The sequence below is a fragment of the Eschscholzia californica genome, unplaced genomic scaffold (assembly GCF_041429995.1).
Source record: "Eschscholzia californica isolate CP2 unplaced genomic scaffold, dmEscCali1.0.p SCAF_5, whole genome shotgun sequence".
Taxonomy (NCBI): Eukaryota; Viridiplantae; Streptophyta; class Magnoliopsida; order Ranunculales; family Papaveraceae; genus Eschscholzia; species Eschscholzia californica.
The window spans coordinates 20380438-20392883 of NW_028238472.1; the positions used below are offsets into that span (position 1 = coordinate 20380438).

The window sequence follows — 12446 nt, forward strand, 5'->3', positions numbered from 1 at the left end:
AATTTGTCGGATAGGATAATTGATGTGGAAGATCATCAAGTCCGATTGATTTAGGGATCGTAGAGTTGTAGCTAGAGACCAACTACGATCGTCGAATTACGAAGTAATTAGCGGCTAACTTCGATCGGATCCTACAACGGGTTACACATAAGAGTGACAAATTGATCTAGGATATGACTAGTGGGAGTGAGATATAATCATGGGAGTGTCCCATAAACATATCTCATAGGCCTAAAAAGGAATTAGGCAAAGATAGTACAAAAAGGCCAAAAACAGGGTTTTGGGCCTAGACCGGTTCGGGTACTTCTAGGACTCGGATTGGGATGAATTTTGGAGGGTTAGTTTATGATATAATAAACATTATATCTGCCAATTTTCGTAGTGTTTGGACACATCCTCCTTAGGGAATTGAGAAAATATCAATAGTTGCTATTTTCGACTATTTCCCTAAATCTTATTCTAAAGGGTGTTTTGGGAAACCTAAAAGGAGGTGGATTCTTATTAGGGTTCTATATAAACACTCTTAGGGCAGAGAATAAGGTGTGGAATTTCTCTTTAAGCTTTCTTACTCTACCACATCAAGTAGAGAGGAGAAAGTGAGCTAATTCCCAAGCTATCTTCTAGTCAAGCAAGAAGAAGGTCTTCTTATTATCCAACCACCATTGGTGTGCTAGCTATACAACAAGGTGGGAGATCAAATTGATTGCTCGTGTCCCAAGTAGAGGAGCTACACTTGAAGCTCTTGGTCTTCTTTAATCAATTCAACTAGTTCGAGGGAAAAGCGATTAAGGTAATCTACTATCTCTGTTAGTTTAATTACAAGTTTTGCATGATGATCTTGGGGATACTAGTGTTACATTAAATGTCTTTGTCCGCTATAAACACTAGTATAAGGGTTTAAATCCCAACACTAGTTTGCTTATCCGGACTCTGATTTGACTTCCGTTTGGGTTCGTCTTTGACTCTACTTTCACTAAAGCACTAATGTCGACCATGATTATGATGTGGCGTGAAAATGCCACATTTAGGTCACTTAACTTTGATGAGTTAGTTCTTTTCGGGTTTTATTTCTAATTATTTATGTGTTTTTATTGTTAGGTATCATATTTGGAGATAAACATGTAAATCGGAATAAAGGGAGCGAATTGTCACTATCATTTCATGTGCGCAAAAAGAGAGAAAAAGATTTAAAGCAAATCAAATGACAAGAGAAGTCAATGACGAGTCCGACAGTGAAAACGGAAGTCGAATCGGAGTTCGGACGGAGAAATTATGGAAGATGGAAGCAAAAGTCGTCTCTTGAAATTAGATTTGTAGAGATCAAGTATGAAGGCACCCTCCTTGTTTCTGAAGAAAAGCCCAAGTCCAAATCAAGCCCATAAAAGAAAAGAAGAAGAACAAGATAAAGAGAAATTTATGAGCACCCTCTCTTTGGTCCAAGTCAAAATGGTCTAAGATTTGGTCAAGTTTGACTAAGTCTAGGGTTGTGTATACACAAGTGAGAGAAAGGGGTCAAAGGGATCTATCTACTATTCATCTTCTTCACCAAGCAAGAGAGAGAAAGGGGATCGCTAGAGTTTCTCCATAAAAAATCTAGGGTTTGAAGTTCTTAAGTTTGGAAGTTTGAAAGAGAGGGAAAGAAAGAGAGGAAGGAGAAGTAGCCGGCCTTAGCTTGGCCGGCCAAGCTAGGCCGGCACACAAGAGTTCGAGCTGCTGCTCCCATGCCGGAACAGCACGAGCAGCTGCAGCTCGGGTCTAGCAGCTGCAAGCAGCAGCGTGCGCGACATGAAGCAGCAAGCTCTGGCCGGAACGACAGCCAATGCATACAGCACGGGACAGCACAAGGAGGCACTCAGACAGCAGCTGCAAGCACGCACCAGCTTGGGATTCTTAGCAGCAGCTCGGAAGTCTCACGGGACGCGCACCAGACCGGAATGTATGCATACAGCTCGGGACAGCAGCTGGTCCGACCGGAATTTCATGTTATTGACCAGAATGTTCTAGGGTTTTCCGGCCACCTTTTTGGCCGGAAACCTTAGGGCTTTTCCCTCCACACCTATACCTAGCTACCCCTTGTGTTTGATTTGGTTTTGGTGCTGAAATCTTAGAGAGAGAAACCTTGAGTTGAGCTTTAATGGTGGTTGGTTCTAAGTGATGAAGATGATGCTGATTACTATGGGGAACCCTGAGTTTTGCTAAGGGGAGATCGACTGCACCTAAACGCTCATATTTTCCGACGATCTTAGCCTCGAACCACATCGGAAAGGGGGATTCTCTTATCATTTCCTTTTCATTTATTACTTATTCATCATGTTTAGCTAAATCAAGAGTGTCGATTATGGGATGAAATTGATGAATTTTATGACTATGTTTGTGATGATTTAATGGTTTGATAATAAATTGATGTTCTCTTATTTTGATTACTTGTTTCAATCGTGTTTCATGTGTCTTATCAAGTACTTCGCATAGTTAATCGATTAGGCAAAGTGATCGATATCGATCGTAGTCTAGATTCAAATTTCATTTGTCTTGTCATGCACTTCACATAGTTAGGCGACTAGACAACATTTTCGATGATTCAGTTTTAATCGTTTAGGAAGTTTGTTTGACTAAGTATTCTCTCCGGACATACGTAGCGCTTATGAACGTTCACCTTAGGAATCGAGACTAGATTTACATAAATCCATTAGATCGGACTACACATAGTCGTAGGTTTATCATTATGGATTCCCGGATTTCGACACCTCTCTCACTTATTTGTCTCCCGACTCTTGTCCCCGACTCTAGTTCCTCCGACACTTCTCTCGAATCTCCCTCGCCCGTTCACTTTGATAGTTTAGTTTAGTTTTACTCGCTTTCTTCTTTTGTTACTCTTTCGACCAAAACCCCCATTTATCTTTGTTACTTTCCTTTTTAGTCTAAGTTAGCTTGTAATATCTAGACCGGTGTTAGGACCTTTCGATATACGAGCTAGCCTCCTATCCTTGGATCGACTCCGGTTTTACCGGTTACTACTTGATACCTCCGCTTGGGTGTACGACCTTTTCGGGTGCATCAGATTACCAGAACCAACAAATGCCCAAAATGCCCTTAAGTGTGTCTTTCTCCCGATTTTAGCTATTTTCACACCTAACTTCGTAAAAGACACCTGAGAAAGAAAAAGAAACAGATAATCAAAGTAACCGCTCGAAACGGACTAACTAGTCCAAGTTAAGAGAATCAGATGGGACATTTTCATGTCTCATCAATTTCTGAGCTCCTTGCAGGTTTTCCCCTAGGTTCGAAGGAACAGGAATTGGAGCAGGATTGATTGTAGTGGGATTCAACGTAGAAGTCTTATCAATCGTAACGGGATTGACAAATTTTGACATCAGTAGGTAGGCCAAATGCTTGGCGATTTGGTCTTTATTCAGTACAACGACACCTACCATCCTACTACAGCCACGTGTCATTGACCTTGCGTCTTAACATCCCCTGTCCTTTTCTTCTGAGAATTATAATATCAGTCTCATTTTACCCTTCGACCGCGGAGGATACTATATACTAAATTTGAACTCTCCTTGTTGTCTCTTAGTTTGTATTTCATTTCTCAACTCCCTTTTTGTCGCCCACTTTAGTCTTAGGTTATCGTTTAGATACAACTTTTTATTGCAACTCCTTAACATTTTTACTTCAATCCTTTTTCGCAATTCATTTGCGATCATTTATTGACTTAGTTCTGTATTTATACCTATACTATAACAATGATCTCAATTACTGAGTGTCAGACTTGTTTCTTTTATTTAAGACCAATTACTAGAAGTCCGACTTGTTTCTTTTATTTAAGATTGCGAGTGGGCATGGTCTCTTTATTTAGATAATACTGGCGGGATAGTTTGGAACCAATTTTTGGTTCCTCCCTGCGCACATCTTCTCTTCCCTTGAGACTTTTGGGCGTCCTATCAGTGCAATGTTACAGGATGCTAGATAAAAGGTTCATCTTTCATTTACCTATGGAGCCTTCTATGATCAAATTCCACGTCATTTTAAGACGAGTTGACAAGCCATAAAATGAAGAAAATTTCTCGAATCGAAGTTATTTTATGCAATTCTTCAGTTATATAATTTTGATTTATTTATTTTGTATTGTTGCTATGTTTTAATTTAATGCAATTATCTTTTAAAAAGAAGGCACTAAATTAAAGGCTTGTTAATAAAATCGAGGAAAACCCTATTCTAATTCCTTTCACTTGAAAATAAGGAAAATACATCTTATTTATTCCCACACTTGCTTATTTAGACATAAGTTTTTCTTCTTCTCTTATCTACATTCTCTAATTATATATAGTCGACATTCAATTCCATTCAACTAGATCCAACTGTCATTCGTTTCCAGTCAACTAGATCCAGCTGACATTCGTTTCCATTCAACTAGACGATGTAAGAAATCCATAACCTGCAATTAAACAAACTATTTTAGTAAATATCTGAAACGTAAAAAGAATGATCTAAGATCATTTTCAATGCAATATTGAATTAGAAATTTGAGTGCCACGTGGATTTTTAGAGTTTTTCGTCAATAACTTTCTCCAATGAGACAATTTGATTCTTTTAGATGATGTTGCGGTAATTAGATAGAGACATCTCAAGAGAACATTTTAATACTTCTAAAAAACTAAATTAAAGAGAGACATCTCAAAAGAACAGTTTACTGCTTTTAAATAACTAAATACCAAATATATCTTTAAAATAACTAAATATTTATTTACAAGAATTATCATGTCATATAGGTAAAAAAAACAACAACTTTAAAGATTAGCATGAGAGACACAAATAAATTGGAGGATCTCAATTTTTTCACACAAGAATGAGAAACTTAATTGAAACTTGATAAATAAGATTAATAGAAAGTATTTTTCATTTTTCATACTCTAATACTTCAGTTAATTTATAATCAACGGCGGAGACAGGAATGAAACCTAGGCCTGGCTAGCTAAAAATTGTGGACGAGGTCAAATGGCCCATTGACTGTTTGGTTATTCCAAACTCAAGTTATAAGCATTTTTTCAACAACAAAAAGAAAAAACAGTTATAAGCATTTCAGATTTAGCATATTAAACTTTATATCGATATATTTATAGATGTTACTGTTAGAGACCACAATAAATCTATCGAGATTTACACAGATGTGTGCGAGATCTGCACTGATACATTTGAGATTTATATTGCAAATAAAAGAAAAAACAAATTATTCATAGACAACATGGTTATTGTAGTATTTATTTGACTTGTTCTTAGAAAGGGAATGAAAGAGATCAAAACTAATCCTTCTATGTCATCTAAATGATTATCATCTCTTCTTCATTCTCTTTAGTCTCTGTCTCTCTGACTGTCTCTCTCCAAAATCATAGTTGAAATTGCAACAAAAAAAAAACACAAAACCATGGATAAAAAGTTGAAACAAAGAAATAAGTACATAACAAGGTATTAATAAGAGCTAACCCTAATAATACAACGGTTTTAATCTTAACCCTAAAATCTAAGGGTTTAGAATGGGTGTAAAGAGTCACAAAGTTAAAACACAAAAAAAAGCATGAGAAGACTCGAACTTTGAACCTCAAGCATGGATGTCCTTAAGTAAGACCAACTCAGCTACCTAAATTATGTTGAAAGTTTTAACCACTTTCCTTATAATATATGAATTCATCCTTGGCTGTAGCCTAATTCATGTTGAATGTCTTCACCACTTATGTCATAATATTAGAAAACCATCCGTGGTTGCAGCCAGGGATGGTCTCCATCTAGATCCGCCCTTGTTTATAATAGACAAGAATAATTATAATTAATTTATTACCTCCGATGGCTCTTTTAGAGAATAAGCTGCATGTGTGTCTTTGTGAAATTTTGAGACAAGAATACCAAAACCACATCCACTCTCGCGTAAAACCTGATTTCAAATAAACACATCAATTTGCAAACCCCGTGAATAATTGGCTAACAAATGTTTAATTAGTAATAAATTTGAAGACTCCCTCTGGTCTATGTCTTAAAATCATCCATACCTTAAATGCATCTTCATCTGTCTGATCATCTCCAATATACAAGGACAAAACATCATTACAATTGGCATATCCTACAAATAAAAAGCAAACCAAATCTCTTTATATATAATTTATTTAATTATAAAAGTAAAGATGAGTTACTTTATTTTTTATTATAATTTGTTATTTAAATCGTACTATTTTAATTCACTTTTTTGTGAGTTGTGATGGAAGGTGTGGTAGTATCAACACCTTATAATCAAATAAATACTTACCAAGAGATTCTAACAAAAATGCAAGAGCCTTCCCTTTGTCCCATTTAATAGTAGGTCGAATCTCTAATACCTAATAGACAAAAATAAATATGAGATAGAATTTTATAATCAAGCCCATACGAGAAGAAGTAACAAAAATGATAGAAGAAACTCACTAATTACTCTCATTGACTTTCTCGCTGGCATGGTAAGTAAGACGAGGGGCATTTTAGTTTTTCTCTTCAATATACAGACTAAAATACCTTTTTTAATTAAAAGAGGGTCACAAGGGAGTCACAAACGAGGTACTTGTATCATTATTAAGTTAAATAGATAAAAAAAAAAAAAAAAGAGATGTAACAAGTCCCCACCATTCTTCCTTGGGTCAGTCTAAGCTTTGGGTGTTCTTTCAATACTAATTTAACTTCCTCTGCCAGTTGACTCCATTTCTGTTAATTCAGCCATTACTTATCAAAATCTTCAAATTTTTATAAATCGAAAGATTGGTTTTCAGAATCATACCATTTCATCAACACAACGATAATGAACAGATAAACAGAATTTGTTATTCTCAACTTTTGCTCCTGGAATTGATTTTGTTTTCTCTAGTAGAGATTTATAAACCTCATTAATCAATGGCAAAAACTCACTAGCTGGTTGGCAAAGAATACCTTCATTTCTCTATAAAATTTAGAACATTTTAGCAATAGAAAAGAAAGTTTAGAGAGAAAAACAGAGTAAAAGAGAGAGAGAGAGAGAAGTATATACATACTTTCTTGTATTTAGGACCTTTAGTTGGTCCTTTAATGTCCATTCCATGGCTTCCAGCATAGTACAAACCAGCTAAACGTACAAAATTATAAACCTGTATAAAACAAGAAATTAGTACTTTTTCTTCAACTTCAATTTTGATTAAAGGGTTTCAAAGAAATCTATGGAAAATAAGAACTTAGAGAAATTGAAGTACCTTTTCTCTGCATCTTCCACTAACAATAGCAGTTGGGAAATACCTAGCGACGTCTCTAACAGCAGCTCTCATCTAATATAAGTAAAATGTGACACAGATGAATAATAGAACAGAGAGAAACTAGAGAGAGAGAAGAAGAAGAAGAAGAAGAAGAAGAAGAAGAAGAAGAAGAAGAAGAAGAGACTTTATTATACTTACAGATTTGGACATGAAAGCACGATCTGGGTCTTCAACAATTGGAGAAAGTGTACCATCATAATCAAGAAACATCACAATTTTCTTTCCTTTTGAAGCTTCAATGATTTGATCAAACATATTCAAAGCTGAAGGATGTTGAATCTAACAACCAAAAATGAATAAATTTTCAGATAAATAACAGAGTAAATTCAAAGGTTAATTTAAAACAGACGATCATTAATTATTACTAACATTCCAAAAATGCTGATCTTCAATTGAAGAAATGAAAGATTTGACATGAGTAGGAGAAGAAGCTCTCATTGAATCAACCCAAACATTAGTTCTTGATTCTGATTCAATTTCAATCATCTTAAGATATATATATAGAGAGAGAGAGAGAGAGAGTTAATACAGGGGAAATGTAGAGAAAGAAAATTTGTGGAGGTAAGTTGATAGAAGTCGGATGGTTAATTTTATAGGAAAATGATTCAAGAATACTAATGGACGGTAACTGCTTTCCAAGTTTTGTGGGATCCACACTTTCACGCCCCCAAAATCAGAAGGTGTCTTGTAGCGTAGTTATGTGGGTCCAGTTCTCCACTTTCTCTCTCTACTTTTTCTAACTTTTCATTGGTTACTTTTGTCCCGCCGTTTTCGCCGTCAAGTCAGATAACTGTTGTTAATAGTCTATTGGTGACACTTGGTAAATGGAGTCGACATCAGGAGTCAGGACTACCCACGGATTTTTGGGTGAGTTTTTTTAGAACGGGTTTAAAGTGGGTTGGATACCCGGACCTGTAAATTTACAAATAGGGTTAATTCCGTTTGGCCCCCTAACTTGTGACGAACTGACCATTTTGATCCTCATAGTTATAATCTCGGCCAGTTTTTTAGGCCCCCAATTGGGTCTAGTCATTCATTTTGGCCCCTGGTTGTTGCCAAACTTACCACTTTTGCATTTGTGGCATATCCGTGAATAATTGTTTACGATTTTTATTTTTATTTTTTTTAATTCCTTTTCATTTCTAATTCCGTTTTCTCTCTTTTATCATTTCTTTCCCTCTATTTTAATTCTTCATCCCTCCTAATCATTCTCTATCTAAATCTCCTTTTAATCTTTCAACAAACAATAATTGTATGTCCAAGGTGTTGGCTCTCTTTCTCTCCCTCTCCCTCTCTAACAAAGATTGAGGTTTCACGAGAACACACAATCTGGTTTCACAAATGTAAGGGATTTGGTTTTCTATGTAAATTGGATTTAGGCTGGAACGAGGGTAGGCTTTTTGGGGGTAAATCAGATTGGACTTCTTTGTAACAGATTAGGCATAAATTTGATTAGGGTTTCCAGGGTAAAACTAAGGTGGGAGATCAAGTAGAGTGGAGAAAGTGAGCTAATTCCCATAACTATCTACCTAGTCAATGAAGAAGGAGTTCTTCATCTAACCACCATTGTTGTTCTACTTAATAAACAAGGTGGGAGATCAAGGTGATTGTGCGGTGTCCCAAGTAGAGGAGATACAATTGAAGCTCTTGGTCTTCTCAATAGCAATTGGAAAGGTTCGAGGGAAAACTAGCGATAAAGATATTTATGCAATAGTTTAACTTAGTTCATCATTATTGCTTATGCATGAGATCATGGGAATACTAGTGTTTGACATTAGATGTCAAGTTATCCACATATAACACTAGTAGAAGAGGTCATAACCCAACAGTCGGTGCCAGCAAATCAATAACAATCTTTAGACTAACAATGTTGACTCTCTGACTATCAAAGTTTTGACTTTTAGACCTTTTATCGCCTATGCTTCTAAACATTTGAACTTGTATGCTTTGTTATTACATATGCACAATTGGAAGTTGTAGAAAGTTTCCAAACTCATCATCAATCACTAAGAATTTTCTAACGATTTAGGTCAATAAATGTCTGCAACATCTTATACATAGTAGTGGCAAAGTTCTTGTAAATCTTCTCTTACCTTACTTCAGGCACTTGCATCACATAATTCAAATAAATTTTACACCAAATCAACAAATTGCAGACAACCTTATTCTTGTTTGTGGATCGTGCACTCTATGAGGATTTCCTAAAACGATTCTTTTTCCAAAAAACGTAGATATAGCAAACAAATCTTGTTAGGCTGAAAGGATGCTAATGTATAATATAATCCAAAACTTGGGCCTCCAAAACCATTCACTTAACATGATCATAAAATGTGTCCCAACGACTTCTTTTTAGGTACTCCTTAATCGACCCCTCAAGCCACCTTCACTAGTAGTCGCCAAATACAACTGGGTTTCCTTCTTTCATCCTAATTTTTTTTTTTTATCATGATTTGCAATGGTTGTTTAGTCTTTTTAAACAACAACCTTTATGGGACTATAAAAAGACTAATGTTGGAAAATTGTGCATTCAACAACTTCTTAAGCACATGTAATGCACACAAAACTAAATCTTCATGCTTTTACTAATCAAGAACCAAATGGAACACCAAACATAAACAATGGCAAGAATTTGTTTTTACTCACTTGATGTGAAGCAATTAGACTCTACGTAAACTGAAAGACAATCATCACAAAGTAAAAACCGAGAACCATTTTTCTTCTTTTCCTTTCTAAAAAATCAACCATTTGAATAAACATATTTGTTAGTGTAAATAAATAATGAAACGCGATTAAACATGATATGCAGGTGAAGAACTCTTCTATTCATTAGTCTCATAACTTTCAACTAAGAAGTGGGGGTATCATGTTGAGCCAAATATTGGTCAGCTTTGACCAAGTTAAGAAGTCAACAGATTGACCGAGATATGTACGAGTCGACCCATACCCAAGTTACCAAGGAGACGGATCTGATAGAGGCACAGAGCCCTGACATGGAGAGACCGTCACGAGTTTCTTAGGCGCTTTGAGCCTTGATCTGGCTTCGAGAATTAAGTAGGTCAGCCTTGGTAAGAGCTCTGTTTTGGATCTTAAATCAATAAAGGAGGTTTACAAAAATTAACTCCGTACCTTGAACACCATCCTGCCTCGATGCACGGGAAGGTGGATCTCAACCTAGATTTACTCAACCTAAGTCCTAACTTGTGAGGATGTGGAGTAGAGAGATCAATATTTGAACTTAGTCTGCCCGAGCTCCGATAATAACCTGAACAGGACCAACTTGACGTGGATGGCTCGAGCATGCCAAAAACCTACATTCTAAACACGAATCATTAATTTTCAGAAGATACGCACTTATGGGAAATTATTATCCTAACGACCATCAACACGAGGCTCCATTTAAGATGGTGCCTTACAGCATCACCCCAACCGATTAATGAAGCCTTTGTAAGCATATCAGTTCGTCCTATCAAGGGATCGAAGACTCGTTCTCTAAACTCAGACTTTGAATTCCTTCTTTTAACTCCTAAAATATCCTACTGACTTGAGCGTCAGAGTGGTTTCTAATTTTTTGCAGAACTTGTTTCATCACAATCACACAAAGTTCATCGTCAGTTAGTTGATCCTTCACCATCTGAATAATACCCAAAAATCATTTTCAGACATCATCGGTAACCTATTCTAGGACCTAGAGGTCCGAGATTACGAAGGATAGATATAATAAAGCAAAGATAAGAATAAATAGACTTTAAGCCCCACAGAAAAAAAGATGTCTTTAATGAGGGCAATTATAGATTTTATTCAATTTATGATGTAATTTTGTGTAATATATTAGTAATATTTCAATGTCTTGTAATGAATTTAACAATCTCAAAATCAACGTAATAAAAACGCGAAAAAAGGTGGACAAGATGTAAACAATCAGATATCTAATGTGGACAACATTTTTATGTGGACAAATTAACAAATTAAAAATCTTATACGGACAACAATTCTAGAGGGGGACATTATTCCAATATATTTCACTTATGCCTTCTAAAAATTAGAGTTTTTTGACTTTAAGTCCTTCCCTTTTTCTTCTTCCATAAACCCTAGGCAACACCTTCTTCTTCACCAACAACCAAAATTTGTAGCGAGAAAAATTGTGGAGATATCGTTGATCATGGCAAGACCAAGTATCTAAGAATACTGTTGAAGAATGTTTCCAAAACGAAAGATAATTTTCATTCCAACATAAAACTTTGATTTGAGATTTATTCATCAAATTTGATAGATTTTGGTGTGAATCTGTCCCAAATATGATTTGTTGAACAAAACCAAGCCAATCCATTGCAGATCTGGACGTGTTAATGAACACTATAACCCCTAGAAACCATAGAGATGATAAACCTTAAAAAATCTTATGCGATTTTCCCATGAAACACGAGTGCCACAAAACAGTAGCAAGCACTTCTACTGTTTCGTGGGATTCCCACGAAACCGTAGCTACCATTTCGTAGGAATCCCACGAAATGGTAGCTATCATTTCGTGGGAATCCAACAATTTTTTTTATAATAGTGTTAGAGAGAATTCCTTTACGAACTCCTCACCCTGATTCGTTCGATTTCTGCGAGTGAGCTATTTCTTCCATTGATTCTCCTGCTAGGCCTTCGAGAAGAAGAAGAATGTTATGTTTTCTATTTTTATTCTATCATATTTGTTTACAATCCTCAGAGTAATAATTGTTTAATATTTAAGGATTGATAGTTGAGTTGCATAGTTGACTTGCACCAGGGCTAAAAAGTCAATTAAGTGAAACATAGTGGACTTCCACCGGGCCGAAAATTGTTTTTTTTTTGGGAAATTGACTACGATCTACGATAGTCATTGCATTGGCATTGATACATCAAAGATATGATAAGCACGAAACTGCCGAATTCAAACTCTTACAAAGAACGGGCCTATAGCCTAACTAAACTATGGCCTAAAGCCCAACAATATTATTTATACCTTAATAACCCGAGTTCAATAAACCATGGAAACCACCTCCTATGGGAATCGAACCTGGGACCTCCAGGATTTTTGAGTATATGTCAACACATTGGCCCATATATTGTTGTTTGCATAAGGTGTTTGATTGGCCTAAAAACCGAAAGGGGTTTTAACTA

The 12446-nt window shown here is 35.9% G+C and overlaps 1 protein-coding gene across 1 annotated transcript; it reads right to left on the reverse strand.

The window, feature by feature from the left end:
* Window positions 1-4193: 4193 nt before the first annotated feature.
* Window positions 4194-7878, reverse strand: LOC147537737 (putative trehalose-phosphate phosphatase E). Its single transcript, XM_086643848.1, has 10 exons — window positions 7671-7878; window positions 7440-7580; window positions 7242-7313; window positions 7047-7139; window positions 6797-6955; window positions 6646-6723; window positions 6296-6365; window positions 6042-6112; window positions 5834-5926; window positions 4194-4435 (listed from the first exon to the last, which is right to left on the reverse strand). Exons 1-10 carry the CDS (start codon window positions 7785-7787, stop codon window positions 4376-4378), a joined length of 954 nt encoding a protein of 317 aa, XP_086499974.1. The 5' UTR covers window positions 7788-7878; the 3' UTR covers window positions 4194-4375.
* Window positions 7879-12446: the final 4568 nt, after the last annotated feature.

Bases quoted from the DNA above. Each gene is read 5' to 3' on its own strand.
- LOC147537737 (XM_086643848.1), bottom strand. From the start codon at position 7,787: ATGATTGAAATTGAATCAGAATCAAGAACTAATGTTTGGGTTGATTCA. The intron at 7,140-7,241 runs GTACTTCAATTT...TGTTTTATACAG, and splicing joins GTGGAAGATGCAGAGAAAAG to GTTTATAATTTTGTACGTTT. The intron at 6,113-6,295 runs GTAAGTATTTAT...TTTTATTTGTAG, and splicing joins ATTTTTGTTAGAATCTCTTG to GATATGCCAATTGTAATGAT.